The sequence below is a fragment of the Felis catus genome, chromosome D4 (genome assembly GCF_018350175.1).
Source record: "Felis catus isolate Fca126 chromosome D4, F.catus_Fca126_mat1.0, whole genome shotgun sequence".
Taxonomy (NCBI): domain Eukaryota; kingdom Metazoa; phylum Chordata; class Mammalia; order Carnivora; family Felidae; genus Felis; species Felis catus.
In genome coordinates this window covers 85,099,080-85,125,433 of record NC_058380.1, presented here as the reverse complement: position 1 = coordinate 85,125,433, position 26,354 = coordinate 85,099,080, and the positions used below count along the sequence as shown (strand labels likewise).

Sequence of the window (26,354 nt, the reverse complement as noted above, 5' to 3'; positions counted from 1 at the left end):
TATTCCGCTGCTGGGTGGAGATGAATGGCTGGGGGACGGGGCGAGGGCTCCCAGCGCTCACTGCCAAGAGCACGGAGCCCCTCCTGGCGCCCGGCCGGCGGGGACCCCAGCCTCACACACCCACAAGCTCCTCGAAACCACCTCCATGCCCGGGCTCCCTTTCCAGTTTATGGCTCTCGACGTCTATTACTTTGTGTGTGTGGTCTTTTTAAAAAAAATTTTTTTCCCCACTTGAATTTTCCACTAGCGATCTAAAGCACCCTCACGAAAACATTTCACTTTATTGCTTTGAACATTAAATGTTATTAATCCAATAGAAAAACGTTAAAGATATTGCTGTCACCTTTAAATGTGAAATGATATTGGGCGCTAAAAAACGCTGGGTTAGTAGAAAAGATGTTCCCTTAGTTTTCAAGTCTTGAGATAACCGTTTTGGGTTGATGATAAAATAATATTTCTACATGGCTCACAGCACAACATCTGCTTAAAAGACACTTCCTGTTCAGCTTTTTTTTTTTTTATATAGCGAAAATTGTTTCTCAATTGTTTTAATTACAAACTTGGGACTTTATGCAAACTACTCCGTGGCAGTGTGATTGGAAGACAATAGACGCAGTCCCTGATGAGCCCCGAACCAGCCAGCGGGCGGAATCGCGGGGGACTCTCTGCCGGCCACGTGCATTGGCGCGTCCGCTGGGGACGCAACACAACAGGCAGTGAGGCATTGTTCCTGCCGCATCCCCCCCCCCCCCCAACAGAGAAGAAAGAGTGGATCTCTCTCCCCTTACAAGCTTCCTGCTTCTGTTTCCCGGATCCCAGTGAAAAGCTCTACCACCCACCTGGATGTCTGATCCCGGGGCCTGGGACAGTAGGGACTTGTCCCCTATCCCCTCCTGCACCTGTCATCAGTACTTTAAATCCCAAAGAGGGGGGCGGTGGTGGCGGCTCACAGTTAGTTGAACTCCTACTCTGTGCCAGGCCCTGGTCTAGGGGCTTTCTGTGTCTTGATGGATTTCTCATGACAATCCTGAGTTATGTATTGTTGTTACTCATTCTCGTCACCCCCAGCCCCCTCCAATTTTACACAGGACGCTCCGGCTAAGGGCACTGAGGCAACCTGCCAGGAGCACACGGCAGCAAGACGCAGAAGCAGAATTGAACCGAGGAGCTGCCTCCCTCCCACGACACCACAGAGCCTCTCGATCCTCTCTGGACCACAGTCCTGGACACGGGGGATGCCCGCCCCTCTGGCCCTGACATCGGCTGCTCCGCGTCACTCTAATCTCCTACTAACTGGCACAACTATCAACGTGGTCTGCGTTGAGATGGGGTGCGTTGAGATTTGATAAACAAATCCAAGGACCCGGGAAGGTCCAAGCCAGAGGTTTAGTTTGGTGCCTATTCTCTGGAATGCCTTCCGTTTCCAGGTGGAGACACTGGGGCCCAAGCGCTCACGACTTCCACGGGGACATTTCCAGCAAAGTGGGAGCTGAAGCCCTGGTCGCCCGAGGCCCCAGGCTGCCTCCACCCAGGACCTGCCTCATGTGCAGGGAGCACTTGCAGGAGCACAGCCTCACTTTGCCCCCTCAGGGAGGTGTGAACAGAGCCACTGAGAGCACACACAGCGAGGTGGGGGCGTGCCAGGGTTAGAGACCGTGCGGTGGCAGATTCGTTTGGGGGACTGCTGGGGCCTCTCAGAGAGACTGGCAGGCATCCTCTAGAGCAGCTGAGACGGGTATATGACACTGTAGATGCCACAGGCAGGAAAAAAAAAACATAGTGGTTTCAAATAGGAGCCCCCAAGTGGAAAGTCCAGACAGGTAACACAAATGGCAGGAGACCCTGCTTCTCAGGCAGGGCACCTCCACCTGGGGAGCCAGCCCACGGAAAACAAGCCCTGAGCACAGGAGCCCTCTCTCTGGAGAGCATTCACGTCTCTGGAGATGGTGCCCCTGTGGGAGAGGGGCCAGTCCAGACAAGCGAGGGGGGTAAGGCAGGCACTGGTAAGCGTGGCCTTTGTTGGCACTTTGAAGACGGTGTCTCCACCTGAATGTGAGACAGGAAAGCATCAAAACCTTTGAGGAGAAAGGAAAAAACCTTTTTGACCTCAGCCGCAGCAATTTCTTACTCAACACATCTCCAAAGGCAAGGGAATTAAAAGCAAAAATGAACTATTGGGACCTCATCAAGATAAAAAGCTTCTGCACTGCAAAGGAAACAATCAACAAAACTAAAAGGCAACCGACGGGATGGGAAAAGATACTTGCAAATGACATATTGGATAAAGGGCTAGTATCCAAAACCCTTATAAGGAACTCACCAAACTCTACCCCCGAAAAACAAATAATCCAGTGAAGAAATGGGCAGAAGACATGAATAGACACTTTTCCAAAGAAGACATCCAGATGGCCAACAGACACATGAAAAGATGCTCAACGTCACTCCTCATCAGGGAAATACAAATCAAAACAACACTGAGATACCACCTCACACCGGTCAGAGTGGCTAAAATGAACAAATCAGGAGACTATAGATGCTGGGGAGGATGTGGAGAAACGGGAACCCTCTTGCACTGTCAGTGGGAATGCAAACTGGTGCAGTCGCTCTGGAAAAGTGTGGAGGTTCCTCAAAAAATTAAAAATATAATTAACTTACGACCCAGAAATAGCACTACTAGGAATTTACCCAAGGGATACAGGAGTGCTGATGCATAGGGGCACACGTACCCCAATGTTTATAGCAGCACTGTCAACAATAGCCAAATTATGGAAAAGAGCCTAAATGTCCATCAACTGATGAATGGACAAAGAAGATGTGGTTTATATATACAATGGAATACTACTTGGCAATGAGAAAGAATGAAATCCAGCCATTTGCAGCAATGTGGATGGAACTGGAGGGTATTATGCTAAGTGAAATAAGAGAAAGATACCATATGTTTTCACTCATATGCGGATCTTGAGAAACTTAACAGAAGACCATAGGGGAAGGGAAGGGAGGAAAAAAGTTACAGAGAGGGATGGAGGCAAGCCATAAGAGATTCTTGGATACTGAGAACAAACTGAGAGCTGATGGGGGGTGGGGAAGAGGGGAAAGTGGGTGATGGGCACTGAGGAGGGCACTTGTTGGGATGAGCACTGGGTATTGTATGGAAACCAGGTCAACAGTAAGTAATATTTAAAATAAATAAATAAAAATATAGATGGTGTCTTCAAAGCTGGCCCCCACATTCCAGAAGACACATCCTCTCTCTCCAAACCACAGGTCCTCAGACTTCCAAATGTGTCAGAATGACCTGGGATGCTCCCGAAAAATGCAAAAATCCCTAGCCCCAAATCTCGAGACTCTGGCTTAATGGCACCATGAGAAGCCCCAGCCTGTGCTTGGAGCCAGAGAGTGCTTCCGTGAGGGTCTCAGGGCTACAGTTTCCTGAAGATTTATGCACAAACAGGTCTCTGTTTACCCATAAGGACTAACTGTGGCAGGGCCAGGAAGTACCGCAGTACTGGTCACTGCTGTCACTCGGCAAAAGCCAGGCACTATGCTAGACCACATCACAACCCAGAGAGGCAAATGGGGGTCACCCTGTCTCATGGCGGTGAGAGGCAAGGGAGCCATGCTTCCAGTCCAAAGGGAGGCCAGCAGCGTCTAGCTTAGAAGGTCAGGATCTTGACACTCCTACATAATTTAAGACAAGATGTCAAGAAATACCAATGCCAAAGCACAACCAGGCTCTCCACTAAGTGATTATTAATCACGTATTATGTAACCCAACCACAGGTATCTCTTTGTTCAGATCTTCCATGGGCAAGATACCCAGAAAGGTCGTTGGTCTATCTTTATATCTGCGGTGAGTTTCTGGAGTCCTCAGGGTTTTCCTTCCTTCCTTCCTTCCTTCCTTCCTTCCTTCCTTCCTTCCTTCCTTCCTTCCTTCCTCCCTCCCTCCCTCCCTCCCTTCCATGTCTTTTATTTTTAAGAGAGAGAGAGAGAGAATGAGAATGAACAGGGGAGGGGCAGAAAGAGAGGGAGACACAGAATACTGAGCAGGTTCCAGGCTCTGAGCTGTCAGCACAGAGCCTGACACAGGGCTCAAACCCATGAACGGCGAGATCATGACCTGAGCCAAAGGCAGACACTCAACTGACCAAGCCAGCCAAGTGCCCCTGGAGTCCTCAGGGTTTTGAATCGCTTTTACCCTCAACAGTAGGAAAGAAAGGTAATTTTCAACTAGCTTATGATGGTCTTTTCTGGAATCCAGACAGAAGGCTTTCTTTTTTTCCTCTCTCTATCTAACTCAAAATGAACTCTTTATATTTTGAGGCTAAGGAACCCATTTCTAACTTGTACTGGATCCTTCAACCTTTCTGGGCTTCCCTGGGTAATGACTTCCAGCCACTTGAAAATCTGCCCTGAGTTTTTCAAAAGGACCCTTTGGTCAGAACAAAGTACGAAAGGATACATTTCAGTGGAACCTAACAGCTTAAAAAGACATGCGTAAGTGCTTTCTCCACCACAAGGCTTTCAGAGCCACTGCAGCTGCTGGGGAGGAAGCAATGCAGGCAGGAATTAGGGGGCACCTTATGAAATGCAAGGTTCAACGGGAAAGCAGGGGCGTGTTCTTAAAAATACTTTAAAGCCCCAGGAAAGGGGAAATATTACATGAATTTAAAAACCCCAAACCAAAAACCAGAAGGGGAAACAGAAACCCTGCAGGTAGACAAAGCTATCGGCCAGTGTGGAGTGAGGGCAGCTTAGAAATGAGAGAACTCACACTCCCCAAGTTGGAAGACCTGTGGAGTAACTTCCCTTCTGGATCGCACACCCATTATCTCCTTTATCCTAGTTTCTACCCTGTGCCCCAGAGGCTGACCCTGTTCCGCGGTCGCCATGACGACACCGGAGCTCAGAGAGGTTTATGGGCCTGCTCTATGCAGCCCAGTGGGCCTGTAACAGAGCCAGGTGTTGACTATGGGCCTCCTGACTGCTGTGTAATCATTTACTGGGTCAATGGAAAAACCATTTCAGCAGAGGCCTGGAAGGGACCCCTGATGCCAAAGTCAAAGGCTGCCTCTCAGGGAGAGAATGTTCAGGGCTGCTGGTGGGTGGGGGGGGGAGGGGGAGTATGGGGGTCCAGAGGACAAGTGTCATTAATAGTCTGCTCAGTCTTTATTATGAAAGAGTTTCCAAATTGTCTCTGGCAGGAACACCTTGAAAGCACACCTTTTTTTGGCTTGTTTTTCTCGTTTAGTTTTTGGTGGAGAGAGGGGCTAGCCTGCTGACTGGCGCTCTCAGCTTGATTCCGGCCAGGCTGTTGGACAAACACCAAACTGTGACTTCATGTTCACCTAAGGTTGAGAAAACACATGGTGGCTTTAAATGCCCCGCTTGTAAAATCCCAAATGGCCAGGAGCTAGGGGAGCTGTTCCAGCACACCTTTCTCCCCCCCCACCGTCTAGGAGACGTGACACTTCTCTATTTTCACGAAGACCCCCAGGGGGCCATCTGAGGTGTGATAAACACAGAGAAGGCACACACAGAGGGAGCTGCGTCCTTACCCCTGCAGCAGGCCCTCCCCTGTACTTGAGAACACAACATTCGTGGTGCCCACTGTTGGTGGAAATCCTGAAGATCAGGACATGACCTACCTTGTCATTTTGCTCAAGGACAAAGTGCGATTCCAGGTGTGGGGCGTTCGGCCAGCAAGGAGGCCCAACTGACACACAACACCTGAATTTCAGCCCAGCTGGGCTGCTCTCTGCTTTTTTCCTGAAAAAGCGGGAACCTTCTGGAGGTGATGGTTTCTTACTCTTCAAAATGGACTCCACCAAGGAGGCCAGTGCTGGTGATGGAACGGAAGAGGGCGTGAGAAAGGAGGAAGAAAATGATGGGGCGAGGGGAGAGTGTGGACGGCCGAGAGGGAGCCCCCTGCACTTGAGGTATGGAAGGAAGGAAGGAAGGAAGAAGGACTGGAGGACGGAAGGGAGGGAGGAAGGGAAGAAGGGAGGGAAGGAAGAAGGAAGGAAGGGGGGGGAGGGGACTCTGGATGGAGCAGCCTGCAGGGAAGCTGCCGATGAAACAACCACTAACACAGCTTTAAAGACTGGTGTTTGGACAGCACTGGTGATCAATGGTGAGCAAACTGGCCTCTGCTGAAAGAAAAAGCCTTCTCAGACAGAGGCGAGGTGGCCTGAACAGAGCTGATCTGTTTCCTTCCTGGTTCTGAAGGTGTCTTTATATTCAGCCAGGTTCCTGCCAACGTTTTGAACATCCTGAGGTGGGGGGCGGGGTGGGGGTGGTTTGCAGGGGCAAAAATGGGAACCTCGGCCAAGCACACTGACAGCCTGCTTAGAAAAACCTTGGGTCCTGGCCCAATTCTTTTCTACATAAACAGAACTCACGGTTAAAATTATTATTAATGGTGATGTCATATGCGGAGGAATTTATTTTAGTGACAACATTTATTTAAATAACTTTATAAATGACGTCAGTTCTTATTTACAGAATCATTAGTTCTCAAAGTTCACCCAAATGTTTCACTTTTTATGTTCCTACATTTCGTGGGAGAATTGTGTGAAGAGCGGTTTTTAAACTTGGGCACTTGGGAATACGGTGGGGAATTATCCTACAAAAACACTTATGGTCTAATTATTGTGTTCGGAAGAGACGTTCAAGATGACCTGTCCAAGTTTATTGTTCTAGAATCACCCATGACCCCAGAGCCGTAACACAGTGCACTCGAAGTTCAAAAATGCCCCCCATTCCAATGATTCAGTTGGGCTTTTTTGTGGGACGGAAGACATGAAGAGGTTGAAAACCCACCACGGCCACACCGCCAGCCACTGAAGACTCATCTTTACTCTGGAATGGGAAATTCTTTTGGCCAGGGCCCAGCATTCCACTGGCCCAGCCTGGGGCCACAGTGGCCTCCAGTTAGAGACTGGAGTTCCTGGGGCCAGCTGAAGAGCTGTGAACAGTGCCCAAATAGGGAAGGTCTCCTCCAGCGATCAGAGGGACGGGGGCGGGGTGGGGGTGGGGGGGACGGGGAGACTAAAGGCCAATTTTGCCCTGCCAGGCTCTACTGAATAAGACTTGGAGGGGCTGAAGGGAAGAGACCAAAGCGGCCTGCTTGCGGGGTGGCGAGGCGAGCTGGTAGAATATTTAAGAGAACAAAGTGGAGGCAGCTGCAGGGCTTTTGTGGTTAAGGGGACCACGGGGCAGAGGAAACACATTTTAACAGCCAGACCCCTCCTTTCACACATGTGTAAAACCTTTGGAATTTTACTGGAAAACTTTATTTCAAAAGTCATCTTTGAAGTTTGGAAATAAAAGCAGAGAGGCTATTTTTCAGGACAGAAAGATGGTTTCCAACTGAAGGGACCAAAGGAAAGTGCTAATGGGTGGGAAGTCATACCGATTCAGGGGGATGTGTTCTACGTGTCTGTCTCCGGAAGCTTTCCTCTGTGTTACTGCATTTCTTTCTCAGATGGTCCCTAATGGGACCTGAGATGTTTGTTTTCACTCTCTCGCTCGCTCACTCTGCCCTGTCGGTCCTGGTAAGCCTTCACCCCAGGCCTGGATGGCATCCAGGTTGATAATGTTGATGTTCCAGAAGGAAAGGGAGGCCGTGTGTGCATGTGTGTATAGAAAGCAACCACAGGAGCCTCGTAGCAGAGAAGACGCCAAGCCTGTGTGACTGACTACCTCTTCCATGAAGCACCAAGGGACCCAGAGGGCCAGCGCTGTAGGAAACAGAGTTCCTTCCCAGTCCGTGTGAGCAGAGAAGACATCCTTGTGTATCTCACAGCTGAGAAGAAAAGATGCACTACAAGTGCCTTAATTAGTCCTTCCTACAATCCCCACTTAACAGAGACTGACCTGAAGCTCAAAGGGAGTGAGGGGCTTGTCTTAGGGGCAGAGCTGTTATGTGGGTCCAGCACTTTAAAATGAAACCATCTGATCTGAGAGTCACCATCCCACGCCCCACGACAGGCCACTTGTCCCAGAGAAAGAACCAGATGACAAGTTGCAGAGCCGGAAGTTGCTAAGCATCCCGCAGCTCCTTTGTTTTTGGTATCAATCAGCAACTACCCTTGAACATCCTTTCCTCCTTCTTAAGAGATTCCAATTACTTTTCGAGCGATTTCGGCCAAAACACTCACCAAACTCAAATCACATCCTCTCACAGACACAGACGTCTGAGGGCAAAGGCCTGGGCATAGCTTCTGAAAACTGTCCCCTTCCTCTGCCGGTTGGAACACTTTCTACCTGTTAACCCAGCACAGAGAGGCTGGACAGCTGCCCTGTTATTTCCAGCAACATTCAGAAGAGAACCAATGTCTTGTACCAACAAGCCAGAGGCCCCGTGGAATCTGTTAACGCTGGCTGCCCCCGAGTCACCAAACAGACTGTGCTTTAGCGGGGAGCACACTTCCCTGGCTCTCAGGCCAACTCCAAGGACCTTCAGGCTTATGCACACCCGAAGCTGAGTCCTGGCCTTGTACACGGAAGGAGAGCGCCCTGGGCCAAGGGCAGGACCTGTCTCCTGTGCCTTTTATGGCCCCGAATGAAGCAGAGTGACTGGCAGGAAGTGGGGCCTCAGGGTTTAATAAATGGCTCGCTGAGAGGCCTACACTCAACTCTGGGCACTAAGCTGGGTCGGCGTTTTCACAATGCAAATTCTAGTTGGAAGCCCGCTGTAAGTGCACGTATGTGCACACGCGTGTGGTGCGCGTGTGTGTGCACACCTGCAAGCCGGCACGCACACAAAAGGAAGATCCTCCACAGCACCCAGGAACGTCTTCCCTCTTCGCAGGCACCGGAGCAGAAGAAGGTGCCTCTGCTGGTCACGGACACCTCCGAAGTCTGAACGAGGCTGGGACAAGTTGACCCCCTGCCTCCCCCCCACCCCCCACAGGGGGCTGCTCGGAAAGGACCTGCCCATAACCCATAAGGGGGACTGAGGAATGAAACGGTGCGACTTTCATAGCCACCGAGCTCGCGACATCCCAGGTGTCCTCAATCAAACCAACCCACACGGAATTTACACAGAGACTCTGCCAACAGCTCGGGCTCGATCCCACGGATCGCCTAATCTGCTCTTTGTATTCTGCCTGGCTTTTCATTGCTTACCTGTGCCCGCAGGCGGTGAGTTCTGGGGCATCTTTAAAGCTAAATCAGAAAGATAAGTAAATGCTTTCAAAGGACACGTGTCCTGGGCACCCAGCCCAGGCCCCTGAACGTTCTCTCTCTTCCTCCCTCGGGAAGCCGAGACGAAGGCAGCCCCACTGCGGAGCTCCCTCTGCTTCTGTCGCCCTCATTAGAACTCCTGCTGCTTGTGGGGTTTCACGGAATCCACTCCTCTCCAAGCCGGGCTATGCTCTGGTCTCCTGGGGCTGCTCCTGACTGCGGGTGGGTGGGGCTCTCAGGACCCCTCTCTCAATGAGTGCCCCCCGGCCTGTCCCGACCACTCCTCCACCCACAGGTACACCAGAGGGTGGACCTTTCCAAACCAGTCTCCTCTCCCTGCCTCCCCAGCCCCCTCCACGGCATCTCAGGCTGTATCTCACTGAATCTTCACTGTGTTCTTGGAGGAAGCTTTTCACGCCTCCATTTCTGTTTCTACAACTGAGGGAACCGAGCGTGGAGGTTAAGAGCAGGTGCAGAGCCAACCCACCTAAGCTGTGTGACTTCGGTAAGTGAACTCAGTTGTCTGTGCCTTGGTTTCTGGAACTGTAAGTGGGATTAAGGACGCCCCCACCTCTTCTGTCAGGGCAGAAGAGACAGTTTAGGTAAAGTGCTCAGAATAGGGGCTGATACTCTAAATGCTGGGTGTTTGCTATGAGCATCATTCACTTCCCAAAGGCAAAAGAATGACCTGTGTCCATTCTGGAAACCCTCCGTCACCACGCACCCCCTCCCAACCCTATAAAAATCAGTTTCCTGTAAATAATCCTCACACGGGGGAGGGAGCAGGGCGGGCAGGGAGGGTGCCCTTGATCCACAAGGCTGCCATGACATGACAAATAAGCTGCAGACTGACAGTGTCTCCAAGACATATTGGAGTTTACTTTGTCATTTGGGCTTGCCATCTGTGCCACCCCAAAGGGGGCTGGCTTCCCAGGCTGCTCTGGGAGCAAGCTGGAGTGTCCACCAGTCCCTGGACAGATCTGCAGGCTCAGCCGGCCATCAGTTCGGCTGCCTAATGAGAGGCAACGGAATTTGCCTGCCGCCTTCGTGGAAGCCAGGTCTTCCTTACCAGGGATGGCCCGCGTCTACGCCCCACGTGGCACAGGTAACCGGCAGTGCTCAGCACCTAATGAGCCTTCCTGCCTCTGCCTCTCTGCAGCCGCTGCCACGGCCCAGGCCCAGGCTGTTGGCCGGAGCGGAGACCAGACCGCAAAATGAACTTGACTGCAGAGCCCTCAGTCAACTCTGACCCTATACATCAGGAAGCTGGGATGCAAAGACCGATAAAGCCAAGCACTTCCCCCATGGAGCATCCAGGCTAGGAAATAAGAAAGCTAAGAGCAGAGCATGAAAGGCTGTGACGGAATTCTGTGGAACTGTTGTGATTTACTGTGTGGCCTTGGGAAACTCACTTACCCTCTCTGAACCTCGGTTCCTCCCTTATAAAATGGGGATCTAACAGTAATCCCACGTGCCTCCCAGGGTGGTTGCATAGATTAAGCAAGTTCACACATGAAGGCGATTTTAACTCAATAAAGATAGACTATTCTCCCCGAAACCAGGCACTCACAGTACTTGCTCCTCCAAGGCAAGGCTGGTCAAGAGAGGACAGAAACCAGTCATTCTCACTATGGGTAATGACTCAACGGTCATCCCAGCCTGAGAACAGCTGCCCATGGGACTCGGGGCCTACCAGGCCAGGCCTTCCAGGTTCAGAAATACTCGTTCTCCGGGCAGGAGAGGTAGGAAGTGGCTAAATTTGCCCAAATTATAGGCTGTCCTTACTTCTGACCATGAAGAATGACTTTCTGTCTTCCTCTGGAAATGAGCCTTAGCAAGGAGGTGCTGTGGGCATATTCGCTGTCATCCGAAAGAAACCACGCTAATGACAGGAAACCAGGGAGGCCGTGCTGTCTGTCAGGCAGACAGCCGAGAGCAAAAGGGCCTGCGGATCTCTGGGGCCCAGGATCGCCCTGTGAAGCGCCTGTACCGCATGCACCTGTGGCCACCGGGCCTTCTGCTGAGACCCACCTCAACACACCAAAGAGCAACTTTGCTTTCCACGGTTTGTACTGCACGGTTTTGGTGGCAGGTCACAGCAAACTGGTGAGGGGCCCCGTGCTTTTTTAGGTCCCCGACCACCGTCCCCAGGCTCTCTGCTGGCACCGTGGACGTTATCAAGCGGACTTGGAGCTGGGCTGGCACGCGGGAGTTGCTCGGTGGCTGCTGACTGAATCGTTGATCCTCGCAGCCCTGTGTGCAGGAGGGACAAGGGGCCTGCCACAGACAGGTGACCGGGATGGTGCCCACCCGGAAGGTGGGGGTCTCCAAAGTCCCTGCTGCCTTTTCTACACCATGCTGTCTAGTGTTCTTGTGCGTGTCCCTGGAGAATCACCAGGGGACACGGGAAAGCTTTCAATGGCACTAATGAGCAAAGTTTTGGAGTAAGGCTCTTGAAGTAATTTAAAAAAGTGAATTAGACAGTATTTCATGATGAACTCTTAAAAACAGAATAGTCTAGTAGCAGCAATCAATTCCTTTATAACAAAGTGACTAAGTGGGAGAGAAAGCCGGAGCGGGCCTTGGTCCCACGTTCCAGTCTGAGTAAGGGAATTCTGGAAGGGGGCTCCTGCCCACAGGAGGGGATTCGGGGCGGCTGATGTGCATACGGAGGGCACTTGAGAGAGATGTGCTTACGCTTGGGTACAAAGGCAGGCTGGAGCCACTCACACAAGGAGGACAGGAGTCACCAGGGATGGCTGCCAGGAAGGGCGTGGCTACCGTGCAGGCTGGAGGCTGGTGGGGATGTGGACGGGGGAACAGAAAGGCTCTCTGTGATGCGCGAGGAAAACCAAGCAAAGGCCTATGTGGGCAGTAGCCTCAGGAGGAGCTTCACTTGGCCAGAGCAGAGGGGAGTGTGACAGAGCTCACAGCCAGGCTGTGGGGCCCGCGAAACACCCGACAGCCAATATGCGACAAGGACCGCCTAGAACTTAAGGCACAAAACACAAATGGAACAGAAAGGGGGGATTTTATTCTGATGAAGGGTCACATATACAGTCCTAACCTTCATGGCCTGAATAGCACTATGGTGAAATATACAAAATAAAAGGATTAAAAATGATTAAGACATAAGAAATTTCCAAAACAAGAAAAGCTATCATTTTTTGGCCAAGCAGGATGGATGGAGATAAAGATACGGACATATCCATCCATCCTACCTGAAGAGTTGTGTGTATAACTGAAACACTGTGCCTTACAGAAAGATGATATATTTTCAAGTGTCAATGGAACAATTACTAAAACAGCTAATATATTAGATGACAAAGACTCTATAGACTTGAAAAAATAGAACATTACAGAGACCATATTCTCTGACCAGTGTGCAATAAAATTAGAAACAAGTTAAAATCTCAATCACTCAGAAAAAGTATTAACACCTGAGTCAGAGAGGCAATCAAAACTAAAATGATTGTGTATTTATAAATGTGATTACTATAATTTTTAAAAAACGTTTATTCATTTTTTGAGAGACACAGAGAGAGAGAGAGAGAGAGAACAAACATGAGTGAGACACAGAATCTGAAGCAGGTTCCAGGCCCTGAGCTGTCAGGCCAGAGCCTGACACAGGGCTTAAACCTAAGAACAGTGAGATCATGATCTGAGCCGAAGTTGGATGCTTAACGACTGAGCCACCCAGGTGCCCCTATAAATGTAATTACTATATATCAGCCTTCCATCAAAGTGATACACAAAGATATTTCCACAGCTTTGAATATTTTTGTTAAAAGTCAAACCAAAACAACACATGTTGGCGAGGATGTGGAGAAACAGGAACCCTCTTGCACTGTTGGTGGGAATGCAAACTGGTGCAGCCGCTCTGGAAAACAGTGTGGAGGTTCCTCAAAAAATTTACAATAGAACTACCTATGACCCAGCAATAGCACTGCTAGGAATTTATCCAAAGGATACAGGAGTGCTGATTCATAGAGGCACTTGTACCCCAATGTTTATAGCAACACTTTCAACAATAGCCAAATTATGGAACGAGCCCAAACGTTCATCATCTGATGAATGGATAAAGAGGATGTGGCTTATATATACAATGGAATATTACTTGGCAACTAGAAAGAATGAAATCTTGCCATCTGCAACAATGTAGATGGAACTGGAAGGTATTATGCTAAGTGAGATACGTCAATCAGAGAAAGACAGGTATCATGCTTTCACTTATATGTGGAATTTGAGAAACTTAACAGAAGACCATGAGGAAAGGAAAGGGGGAAAAATACTTTCAAACAGAGAGGGAGGCAAACCATAAGAGACTCTTAAATGCAGGGAACAGTGTTGATGGGGAGGGGGCAGCGGGGGAGAGGGGAAAATGGGTGGATGGGCATTGAGAAGGGCACTTGTTGGGATGAGCACTGGGTGTTGTATATAAGTGATGAATCATGGGAATCTACTCCAGAAACCAAGAGCACACTGTATACACTGTATGTTAGATAACTTGACAATAAATTATATTAAAAAATGAAAGAAAACAAAACAAATGAAGCGACCATTCAAATCAAGCAGCTATAAAAAAAAAAAACCCAAAAGAAAGTAGAAAAAAGGAACTAATAAAGATAACATTAAATAATGAAACAGAAAAGCCTAATGCCTTTATAAATAGATCAAAAACTAGTTATTTGAAAAGATAAATACAGCAAATAAATCCTTAACAAGACCAAGGGAAAAAAATCAGGAATACCTATGACTGCAGGCATATTAATTTTAAAATCAAGATAAACTCTTAGGCACAATTTTATACCACGAAACTTTAAAATTCAGGTAAAAGGGCTGGTTTTTCTTTCAAAGAAAATATAAATGACAAAACTGACTCAAGAAAAAGCAGAAAGCCTGAAAAAAAAACACTGTGAAAGAAATCGAAATTATTGTCCCTCCTCCCAAAGTCCTTGCTAGCTCGCCAGGTCCATTTAGTTTTTACAGGGAAATTTTTTTCATTTTCCTTTTCTTCCCCCTCAAGAAGAAATTACAATATTTAAAAAATACTCTCATATTTAAAAGAAAAAATTCTGATTCTTGGATCACTCAAAAATAATATTTAAATTAAATACCAAAATCCTAATTTAAATAAGAGCAGCTCAAATCTAGTATTAATAATAATGCACTGTGGTAAGGAAGGATTTATTGTAGAAATATAGCAATATTCTAAATGCCATATCACCAAAATAAAATGATCTGTAACAGTAAGTCAAATGAGAAAAAAAAATACAATACTGTATGGAGAGATTTTGAAGTTATTTTTATTTGAAATTGAAATTAGTGCCTGAATTAAAAAAAAAAAAAAACTCCCAGGAAAATGGGAATAGAAAGAATTGTTCCTTTAACATGATCAAGTTCTCTCTCCCTACCTCAGACTTGAAACGCTAGAAACATCCATCCCCACTGAAGCCAGGAACCAGGTCAGAATGCAAACAATTTCCACTATCATTTACTGCTTTGGACGTTCTGGCCAACAATATAAAGCAAGAAAAAGAAATGAAGCGTAAATGTTATCAAAGAAACAAACTTGTATTTGCAGGTGATATTGGTGTCTAATGAGAAAACCCAAGGAAATCAATTGGAAGCTACTAGAAATAATACACATACAAGAGAGGTAGCTAAAAATTCAATAACCAACAGTATTTTAAAATATATAAATAAGCAACCCCCGGTTAGAACCAAGTGGGCAAAGCAACCACAACAAAAACTTGTAACCTAGGCATTAGATCAACAGAAAGTAAATTCTGATATTCTACTTAAATGACATAAAAGGACATTCGAATAAATGGAGAGTCATATTACATTTCTAGAAGGAAAGATCAAGTATTTTAAAGGTGACTATTCTCCCAAAATTAATTTACAGCTTCAATATTTTCCCAAACAAAATCTTGAAAATATTTTCCTTGGAACTTAAAAGTGATTCTGAATTTTAACTGGGTAAAAATTTGAGCTAGGATTACTAGGAATATTTTGAAACCAACTACAAAGGATAATAAGACAGAATACCAAACACATACATTTATAAGAGTTAAAAGAATGGTCCTTTCATCAGAATATGCATTCAGTCAACAAAATATAACAGGATACAAGCTGCAAAATTATTATAGTACTTAATAGGTTTATATAAAACTGTTTTCAAATGAGTTGGTTAAAAAAAAGATAATTTTATAAGTGATGCTAGGACAATGATTTGGAAAAACATAGATCCTTACTCATGCTAAGATATATATATATATATATACACACACACACACACACACACACACACACACACACACACACAGAGACACATATACATATATGTATAAAATATATAACATATAATAAATATATTTATATTTCTATAATTGTACATAAATATATAATTTATGTACATATATGTGATATATAACTATATATTATTATTAGCAAGCATATGCATGTGAGCAGGGAAGGGGCAAAAGAAGAAAGGGCTCAGTGTGGAGTCTGATGGGGGGCTTGATCCCACGACCCTGGGATCATCATGACCTGAGCTGGAATTAGGAGTCAGACACTCAGCCACTGAGACACCCCCCTCATGTCACATATCAAAACAAATCACAGATGGATTTTAGATTAAAAAAAAAAAAAGGTAACAGAATATACCATGAGACAGAGAAGTCCTTTCTAAAATATGATGGCAAAGGTACAGAACATAAAGGGGGGGGAAGCAAAATTAAAAGAGAAACCACAAACTGGAAAAAAGAAGTAGTAACATGAGAGCAAAAAAAGAACTTGCTCCATAAGGAGCTGTGACAGCTCGATAAACAAAAGCCGGACGTCGAGAGAAAGAAACAAGGGCATGAACGGGAAAGGACTAGGAAAGAACAGCCGCCAATCAGCACAGGGAAATGAGCCCTTCACCAGGAATCCTGGAAACATCAACTCACAGTGAGATGCCATGTCCTCTTTCAAACTGATAAGGATTTTGGAAAGGAAAGCCTAGCTCTTTCACACATGTGTAAGTATAAATGGATTAAACCATTTTGGTGGGCAATGTGTCATTATATATTAAACTGCCTAAAAATGCACACTTACCCTAAGGAACAGAGATTTATCTAAAGGAAAGCTCACCAAAGTACTTCAGAAGTGAAGACAATGTAAACATCCAGCCTTAGAGGACCCGTTAGATCAAGTGCACTCTGCAGCCATGAGGAAGATTACACAACCATTAAATCTGCCCTGAGGCAGACGACTGAAAGGCAAGGAGGAAGTCTGTGACCAGGTTTCAAAATGGACCAGACATTCTCAGGAACAAAAAGGAGCAAGCTACCGATATATGCAGCATGGGTGAATCTCAAAAACATGACGCTGAGCAACACATAAAGCTACATCCTGTATGACTCTATTTATGATACATGAAACATGGGTGATTGACATGGACTGGGGGTGGGGCAGAAAATGACCTGCAAGAGGAACCAGAGAACTTTTTGGTGTGAAGGAAAAATTCTGTATCTTGTTTCTGATGGTGGTTACATGACATTTAGCATGTCATTGGATGTTTGTCAAAACTCCTAGAACTATACGTATTAAAGGGGTGAATTTTACTGTATGTAAATTATATCTCAATAAATCTGACAAAAAACCAGAATGGACAATTAGGTAGAAATATTTATATAAAGATGTATATGGCATGCAAAAAAAGGTTAAAAGATATATCCTAAAATACTGCCTGAATTTACAATTCACAGAAGTTTGTGTCTGTTTTTGATTAAAAAAGTGTGTATATATATATATATATATATATATATATATATGTATATATCAGTGTATGTATATATATGTATATATGTGTGTGTGTATATGTGTGTGTATATATGTATATATATTATATACATACATATTATATATATACATATATATTATATATATACATACATATATATATATAATATATACATATCAATGAACTGTTGTAACAACAAACTTCTTAAGGTTCTTATAGGAATTGCTGAGTCCCACAAGCCCTGCGGCAGCATTTTCTGGAACACCTCTGTTCCAGCCCCTGCAAAGTGCCTGGCTTTCAACAGGTGCTCAGAGGGGTGCTGGGAGGGCAGAGCAGTAAGAAGGACCACCACCTAGTCTAACAGCTTCATTTTGCAGCTGGGAAAACTGAATCCCAAAGAAGTGACCTTCTCAAGTTTGGAACAGGTCAAAATGAGCCTTAAACCCCAGAGGGCAAACGCTATTTCCACCACACTGGAACACCTGTGAAAATCCTGTGCTAATACCTAACTATGCCAGGAGAATCAAGCTCCTGACTGTTGAAATAAGCTACAGAAACCATAGGCCAATGTTTCCCAAACTTTAGCAAGTTTGGACATGTCTCATGTCCCGCTTCACTTAATTTTTCCAGCATAATAACTAACTTTATATTTTTCATTACATCTGAAAACTCACTTTAAAAAATTTCACACTAACATTTTGATTTTATTTTGTATTATTTTTGTTTTTTTCCTGAAACTTTTTTGGTTGAAACTCACTTTTTAAAAATTGAAGTATAAACGACATGCAATATCTTATTAGTCTCAGGTGTGTATCACAGTGATTGGATATTTTTATACATTATGAAATGATCCCTATAAGTCTAGTTACCATCTGTCACCAAAGTTTTTACAATATTATTGACTATATTCCCTCTCCTATACATTACATCCCCATGACTTGTTTTATTATTTATTTATTTATTTTTAAATTTATTTATTTTGAGAAAGAGCAAGTGAGGGGGAGGGGGAAGGCAGAGAGAAAGTGAGAATCCCAAGCAGGCTCTGCACTGGCAGCGCGGAGCCTGATGCGGGGCTCAAACCCACGAACTGTGAGATCATGACCTGAACCAAAGTCAGACACTTAGCCTACTGAGCCACCCAGGTACTGCCCCCATCTGTGACTTATTTTATAACTGCAAGTTTGTACCTCTTAGTCCCCTTTATCTATTTCCCCTACTGCCTCTCCACCCCCCCCCCCCCCGACAGTCCTCTCTGGTAACCAACAGTTTGCCTTCTATATTTACGAGTCATTTTCTGTTTTGTTTGTTCCTTTTTTTTGGTTTAGATTCCACATATAAGTGAAATCACATATTTATCTTTGTCTGACTTATTTCACTTAGGATAATATCCTCAAGGCCCATCCATGTTGTTGCAAATGGCTAGATTTTATTCTTCTTTATGGCTGAGTAATAGTCCATTGTATGTATATACCACATGTTCTCTGTCCATTCATCCATCGATGGACGCTTGGCCTGCTTCCATATCTTGGTTATTGTGCATAATGCTGCAATCAGCATAGGAGTGCATAGATCCCCTCAAATTGGTGTTTTCATTTTCTTCAGATAAATACTCAGAAGCGGAACTGCAGAATCCTATGGTAGTTCTATTTTTAATTTTTTGAGGGACTTCCAGATTTTCTATAGCAGCTGCCCTAATTTACATTCCCCCTAACAGTGCACTAGAGTTCCCTTTTCTCCACACCCTTGCCAACACTTGTGATTTTTTTGTCTTTTTGATAATAGCCAATTTGACAGGTGTGAGGTGATATCACACTGTGGTTTTGATTCGCATTTCCCTGAAGAGGAGTGGAACATCCTTTCACGTACCTGTTGGCCATCTGTATGTCTTCTATAAAAAATGTCTATCATGTCGTCTGCCCGTTTTTTAAACTGGATTGTATTTTTGATGTTAATTGTATACCTTCTTTATATATTTTAGAGGTTAACCCCCATCAGACGTATGATTTGCAAGTATCTCCTCCCATTCAGTAGGTTGCCTTTTCATTTTGTTGATGGCTTTCTTTCTGTATAAAAGCTTTCTAGTTTGGTGTTCAAGTTTTTGTTCCTTGCTTGAGGAGAGTGGCCCCAGAAAGTGTTGCTAAAACCAATGTCAAAGAGCTTACTGCCTATGTTTTCTTCTAAGAGTTCTAGGAGTTCAGGTCTTAAATTCAAAGCTTTTAATCCATTTTAAATGTGTTTTTGTATATGATGTAAGATGGTGGTCCAGTTTCACTGTTTTACATGTAGCTGTCTAGTTTTCCCAACACCACTTATTAAAGACACTGTCCTTTCCCCATTGTATGTTCTTGCCTCCTTTGTCATAGATTAATTGACCTTATGTGGGTGGGTTTACTTCCGGTATCTGTTATTTTATTCCACTGATCTGTGTGTCTGTTTTCATGCCAGTACCATACGTTCTCGATTACTAGAGCTTTGTAGTAGTCTGAAATCAGAGCATGATACCTTCAACTTCATTCTTCTTTCTCAATATTGCTTTGGCTATTAGGGGTCTTTTGTGACTGCATGAACACTTTTATGATTCTTTGTTCTAATTCTATGAAAAATGCCATTGGAATTTTGATGGAGATTGCATTTGAATCCATAGATTGCTTTGGGTAGAATGGACATTTTAACAATATTAATTCTTCCAATCCATGATCATGAAATATCTTTCCATTAATTTGTGTCTTCTTCAATCTCTTTCATCAGTGTCTTACAGTTTTCAGCGTACAGGTCTTCCACCTTGGTTAAATTTATTACTAGGCATTTTACTCTTTTTGAGGCAATTGTAAATAGGATTTTCTTGATTTCTCTTATAGATCATTATTAGTGTATACAAGCATAATCAAGTTCTGTGTGTTAATTTTGTATCCTGTGACTTTACTGAATTTATTTACTAACTCCTAACATTTTTGTGTGTGGAGTCTTTAGGGTTTTCTGTATATAATATCATGTCATCTGCAAATAGTGACAATTTTACTTTTCCTTTCCAATTTGAATTCCTTTCATTTCTTTCTATTGCTCAATTACTGTGGCTACGATTTTCAACACTATGTTGAACAAGAGTGGTGAGGGTGGGCATCCTTGTCTTGTTCCTGATGTTAGAGGAAAATCTTTTGTCTTTTCACCACGGAATAGGATGTCAGCTCCGGGCCTGTCATATATGGCCTTTATTCTGTTGAGATAATTTCCTTCTACATCCACTTTCTTGAGTTTTTTTTTAAATCATAAATGGATGTTGCATTTTATCAAATGCCTTTTCTGCATCTACTGAGACGATCATATGATTTTTTTCATCCTTCATTTTGTTAATGTGATGTTATCACTGATTTATTGCATTCCTGGAATAAACCCCACTTAATGATGGTGTATGAGCCTTTTAATGTATGGCTGAATTAAGTCTGCCAATATTTTGTTAGAGAATTTTGCATCTATATTCATCAGGAATGCTGGCCTGGAGTTTTCTTCTTGTGTGTCGTACTTTTGTCTGGTTTTGGTATCAGGGTAATGCTGATCTCATAAAATGAGTTTGGAAGCATTCCTCCTTCTTCAATCTTTTGGAATTATTTGAGAAGGATATGTACTAACTCTTCTTTAAATGTTTGGTAGAATTCACCCAAACTGTCTTGTCCTGGACTTCTGTTTTTTGGGAATTTCAAAACTACTGACTCAATTCATTACTTGTAATTAGTCTATTCAGATTTTCCGTTTCTTCACAATTCAGTGTTGGAAGGTCGGGCATTTCTAGGAAATTATACATTTCTTCTAGGTTTTCTAATTTGTTGGCATATGATTGTTTGTAGTAGTCTCTTATGATCTCTTGTGTTTCTGCGGTAGCAGTTGTAACTTTTCATTTCTGATTTTATTTGGGACTCTATCTTGCTAAGTCTGGCTAGAAGCTTATAAGTTTTGTTTCTCTTTCCAAAGAACCAGCTTTTAGTTTCATTGGTATTTTCTATTTTGTGGTTGTTGCTGTTGTAGTTTCTATTCCATTTCTTTCCACTCAGATCTTTATCATTTTTTCCTTCTACTAACTTTGGGCTTTGTTTATTCTTCTTTGTCCAATTCCTTTAGGTATAAAGTTAGATTGTTTATTTGGGATTTTTCTTGTTTCTTGAGGTAGGCTCTGTACAGCTATGAACTTCTCTCTGGAACAGCTTTTACTATGTCCCATAGATTTTGGAAAACTGTATTTCCATTTTCACTTGTCTCAGGATACATTTTGATTTCCTTTCATTTCTTTGTTACCCGTTGCTTGTTTCGTCTCCACGTTTGTGTTTTTCCCAGTGTTCTTCTTATAACTGATTTCTAGTTTCATACCATTGTGGTTGATAAAGCTGCTTGATATAATTTCATTTTTTAAAAAATATTTTTTTATAGTTTATTTTTTTACTTGAGAGAGACTAGGCATGAGTGGGGGGGGGGGGGTGGCAGAGAGAGAGGATCCCAAGCAGGGTCCACTTTGTCAGCATGGAGCCCGATATGGGGCTCAAACCCATAACCATGAGATCATGATCTGAGCCAAAGTCAGAGACCTAACTGACTGAGCCACCCAGGTGCCCCTATAATTTCATAATCCTGAATTTATTGAGACTTGTTTTGTGGCCTAACGTGTGATCTATCCTGGAGAACGTTCCATGTGCACTTGAAAATAACGTGTACTCTGCAGGTTTGGGATGGAATGCTCTGTGTACATCTATTTCATCCATCTGGTCTAATTTCTTGTTTAAGGCCAGTATTTCCTTATTGATTTTCTGTCTGGATGATCTGTCCGTTGATGTAAGTGGGGTATTAAAGTCCCCTATAATTCTATTACTGTCAATGTCCCCCTTTATGTCTGCTAATATTTGCTTTATATATTTAGGTGTCCCTATGTTGGGTACATAAATATTTATGAATGTTGCCTCCTCTTCTTCCATTGACCCCTTTATCATTATGTAATGACCTTTGTCTTTTGTTCAGTCTTTGTTTTAAAGTCTATTTCATCTGATGTGAGTATCATACTCCAGCTTTCTTCTCATTTCCATTTGTGTGGCATAGCTTTTTCCATCCCTTCACTTTCAGTGTGTGTGGGTCTTCAGATATGAAATGAGCTTCTTGTAGGTAGCATATAGATGAGTCTTCTTTTTTGTCTTTTCAGTCACCCTATGTCTTTTGATTAAATGTAAATAGACTAAAAGCTCCAAAGTAATTACTGACAGGTGTGTACTTATTGCCATCTTATTGTTTTTTTGAAACATTTTTTAAAACTCAAAACCACCACCCCTATGTAAGCGCTCCCACTTTCCTGTGAGAGTCTGACCATCCCCACCCAGCGCCATGGGAAGGTCAGGGCCTCCTGGGGAAGACGACACACCCCTGCACACTGATGCTGACTGGACTAGATGCCTTGCCATGCCTGACCAGAAGCTTCTAGAGCCACTGGGTGTTACTTCTGGGGCTCCTGCTCTTTCCCCTCTTCTCTAACAACAGCATGTTGCAGATTGAGGCTGCCTTCAGCCTGGGTCCCAGAACAAGAAGACCTATGGAGCAGGACCCCAACCAACCCACAGTCTCCAACTTAGAACCCGAGTGACATACAAATGGCGGTGTTGTACTCCACTGCGATTTGGGGGCCTGTTACTGCAGCCTAACCCAAAGACTCATTAATATACCTACTTTAATCTCATTCTAAACAATGATCTTCACTGATATGCTATTATGGGTGAAATAAAAGGTTAAAGAAGCCATTCACATCTCATTCTCCCTCATGGGTACCCACCCCATCTTTCGGGAAACACGGCTACAGCCTGAAGGAGGGAAGTGGATGGGTACCAGAGGATACGTAGCTCAAGCAGCATCTCCGACTCAAGGACCATGCAGACGAAATTCAGAAGGCTTGGAATTTCCCCCAAGAACTGTAAGCTCTACTGTCAAGTTCATAACTTGCTGTGCTCGCGTGTGTGTATAACTGCTTTAAAAGTACATGTCAGTCAGAAGATAGACCCAATGTTCAGAAATGCTCACGTACGTAAGGAAAGTACATCTGAGATTCAAGGCATGTTGGGAAGCATGCGGAAATCGAAGTCAAGGAGAGGACCATGTGGCCAGCTCTTTCCCGAAGCAGTTGGATTCATTATTTAACCCTCCAGCTACTGATTCTTCTTAAACTCTGACCTTCCAAATACAAAAGGTCCATACCTGCTCTATCACTTTGTAATTTAGATACTTGGCATAACGGATACCATTCAGCTCTCTAAAACTTTCCGTCGGCTCTATCACACTCCCATCATTAACGGTCCACTTGCTTGGTTCAGGTAAATTACATTTGCATATGCAAATTATGCCTAAATACTCTATACTATTAATGTTATCTCTAATTACATAATAATAGTTACCAATTTCCACACGGATCAAACTTACAGTTTTGTAGCTATTAGGGAAATTGTGCTTTGTAATTAAGATAATCCTCATTTCCAGATGCTAATTAACTATATAATAATTAGTCTCATTCGCTAATGCAAATTAAGGATTTTCATCTTTATTGATAAAGGAATGGCTTCTTATCGGTTAAGGAAAGATAGCCCCAGAAATCTTGCAGAGAAATACTTTTCCCCCCTCTAAAGGTTAAAAGGTAAATCCATTTTTATCAGTCTCATTTGAGAATGCAAATTAGGTCTGATTAATCAAGTCAGAGATAAATGTGCTAGTCTTATTTCAGGACAGAATGTATAGCTTCCTGAGTTCATCTCTTTTCCCCTTATAAATACTCAGATAAACAGAGTCCACGAAGCAGAAGCCCTCGTAACGGGAGCAATCCATCTACGGGCGGAGGAAAGTGTGGTGATACGAGTGTCTGTTACGGTACCTCGTTTCCCCTTCAAGTGTCAGGGAAGCATCTTGAAACGGCTGTGTCTTCATGGTTCGGCCGCAATGGAAACGGGCGAGCGGAGAATTTTGTGAGTAAATTGAGGAAAAAGGGAGAGCCACATTTGCTTGGATTATTGAGTTTTCTGTGCTCCAAACAGAATACAAACTGGCACCTCCCATCGTGACTAATGAGGGCTGCCTCGGTGAGAACAGAAGGGCTGACAGCCAGCGAGGCCTAGTTGGCAGGCCCCAGCCCGGGCCTCCCCGCATTCATCATCCGCTAAACCAATCCACCAATTCCGCACCACCATTTGTCATTAATTATGCTAATCAGCACACCATTACTCTCTGATGACACTGTAGCTGTTATTAGCTAGTTATGGCTTTTCAAAAGCACAACTTATTGTGCATGCACGGGCTGTGCGTGCATTAGCCTACAGGGAAGAAATGTCCAATTATGAAAAGAAGAAATTTGCTATTATCTTTTTATAACAAACCAATTTAGTAATTAGAAAAGTCTCTGAACTCATAGGTTCTTTCTTTCCCCCCCTCTCCCTTAAAATAATGGAAACAACAAAAAACAAAAACGTGCTTTTCAATATTTCTCTGAAAGAAAAGGAAATACCGACACAGATTTTTTTTGCGACACGTTTGAAAGTAGGGCCCGGGGAACGGTCACGCATGGGCATGGGGCGCACAGAGATTGCTGTCGGGCTGGGTTTTTCCTTTCCAATTTTGAATTAGCAGGACTGCTTTACTAGGTACATTTCAGTCACTACGAATGCCTCAAAGATGAGAGCACACCCCTGTGACCTTTTACAGTTCACTTATGGCAGATCGAAGCTGTTCGCATAACGATGCCAGACTGCTCACACCTTACCTGGCAGATGCTTACACGGGAAGCACGGCAAAGACCTCCCTTAACCCTCCCGTGCCCCAGCAACACCGCTAAGAGCGTCAATGCCGCTCAAATGACCTCGAAGATGTACAATTTGGCCAAATTAGCACGTGTCTTGTGCACGGTTTCTGGGGAAAAGGAGGACTGCTTTCAGACATGCGGAAGAACGGGAGTGCTCTGGGGTCAACAGCCAGAACAAAGCAGGAAGAGCAGACCCTTTTCCAGAACTCAGGGCTCATCAGAGGGGCTTGTGCTGACCCAGGAATGTTAGCAGTGCTAACCTGTGGGCGACTGTCCACACCAGGCACCAATTCCAGGTTGTTGTGTTCAGGCTGGAGTCTTTACCACTAGTTTTGGAAGCTTAGTCTGTATTAAGAGCTCATTAATATCATCAGAGTAAATGGGCCTATTAAAACATCTTTAAGCAATATCTGAACATAAATCTCCCTAAACTATATTTAATGACTGTACTTAAGATACATTATATGCAAGTCTTAATGAGACATTAGATAGCATTTTGAAGATTAAAATTAGAGAATCCATATAAAGTCTGTCCACTTAATGTAGCCTTAAGCTATACTGATGAAAGCATTACTACCAAATTATTACTGCATTAGAACAAATATTTTTAATCATGTCTGATTTATGCACTCTCTTTTTCATATAATTTTCATTCTCACAAAAATATGTTTTCAGTTTACCAAAGAGGGTGTGTGAAAGGTTTCAAGTTTTGGAAGTACTTAAGGAGGGCGAGTGAAGACAGAATTTCACCAGTGCTGCCTTTCTGAAGTGCACTGGGCTGTGGATCACATTTATGTTTGGTTTAACTAGCCATTGTGGAACTATAGGTAGCCAAATATACAGCATATATCCCTTCAAGACTGGACTAGATACAGAACAGGATTTAATCAAAGGTGTCCCGAAGGCCAAGGTACACAGTACATACTACAGGACCCTGGTGGTGGTAACACCTGGGCATCCTACTGAATCTTTTTCTCGACTGGTCGGGGGAGATCTCAAACTCCCAGAGAGCGACTGCCGTCCTGCACTCCATGCCTCAGTGCCAACAGACCCAGACGGACAGCTACCCTCTGAGTTCTGAGGATTTCACGGATTTATGTCTGTCTGTTTCATGGAGGTATCAGTGAGGTCCTGCTTCCACTCCAGGGACCCCTCTGGTGAAGAGCAATCAGTATTGCTGTAGATTATAAAAAAAAAAAAAAAAAGTTTGACACCCCAGGGGCCTAGGGGAATGAAACTCTGTAAACAGATCCAGATCCACCTCAAGTTCAAGCGATGAAAAGTTCTCAAGGCCTGTGGACGACCAGTGTGGGTAATGGGCCAGGACTGTGCTACCTGGAGCAAGCAGCTGGGCCGGCCACAGAACGGTCTGTGTCAGTGTGTCTGCATATGGGATGCGACTCCAAAATAGAAACCTATATCCAGAGTCTCTAAAAGTTCCTCTAAGACTTAATACGCAGAGGTCTGTTTTGAAAACAAGTTAAACTTCAGATTATATACATAGAAATACTGTCCTTTATCTGCTGTATATAAAATACCGCACACCCAGGCAGGATTGTTGGGACAACAGGA

The 26,354-nt window shown here is 44.3% G+C and overlaps 1 protein-coding gene across 11 annotated transcripts in view; it reads right to left on the bottom strand.

Moving 5' to 3' along the window:
• MVB12B (multivesicular body subunit 12B) overlaps positions 1–26,354 on the bottom strand; it is a 220,890-nt gene that overhangs the window by 66,866 nt on the left and 127,670 nt on the right. Inside the window, exon 8 of one of the 11 annotated variants that reach the window (XM_023242725.2) lies at positions 5,148–5,345. The exons of the other annotated variants lie outside the window; for them this stretch is intronic. Within the exon in view, the coding sequence (XP_023098493.1) occupies positions 5,245–5,345 (101 nt within the window). The 3' untranslated portion in view covers positions 5,148–5,244. Of the gene's footprint in view, positions 1–5,147; positions 5,346–26,354 lie in introns of those variants that run through there. 11 annotated transcript variants of the gene reach the window in all.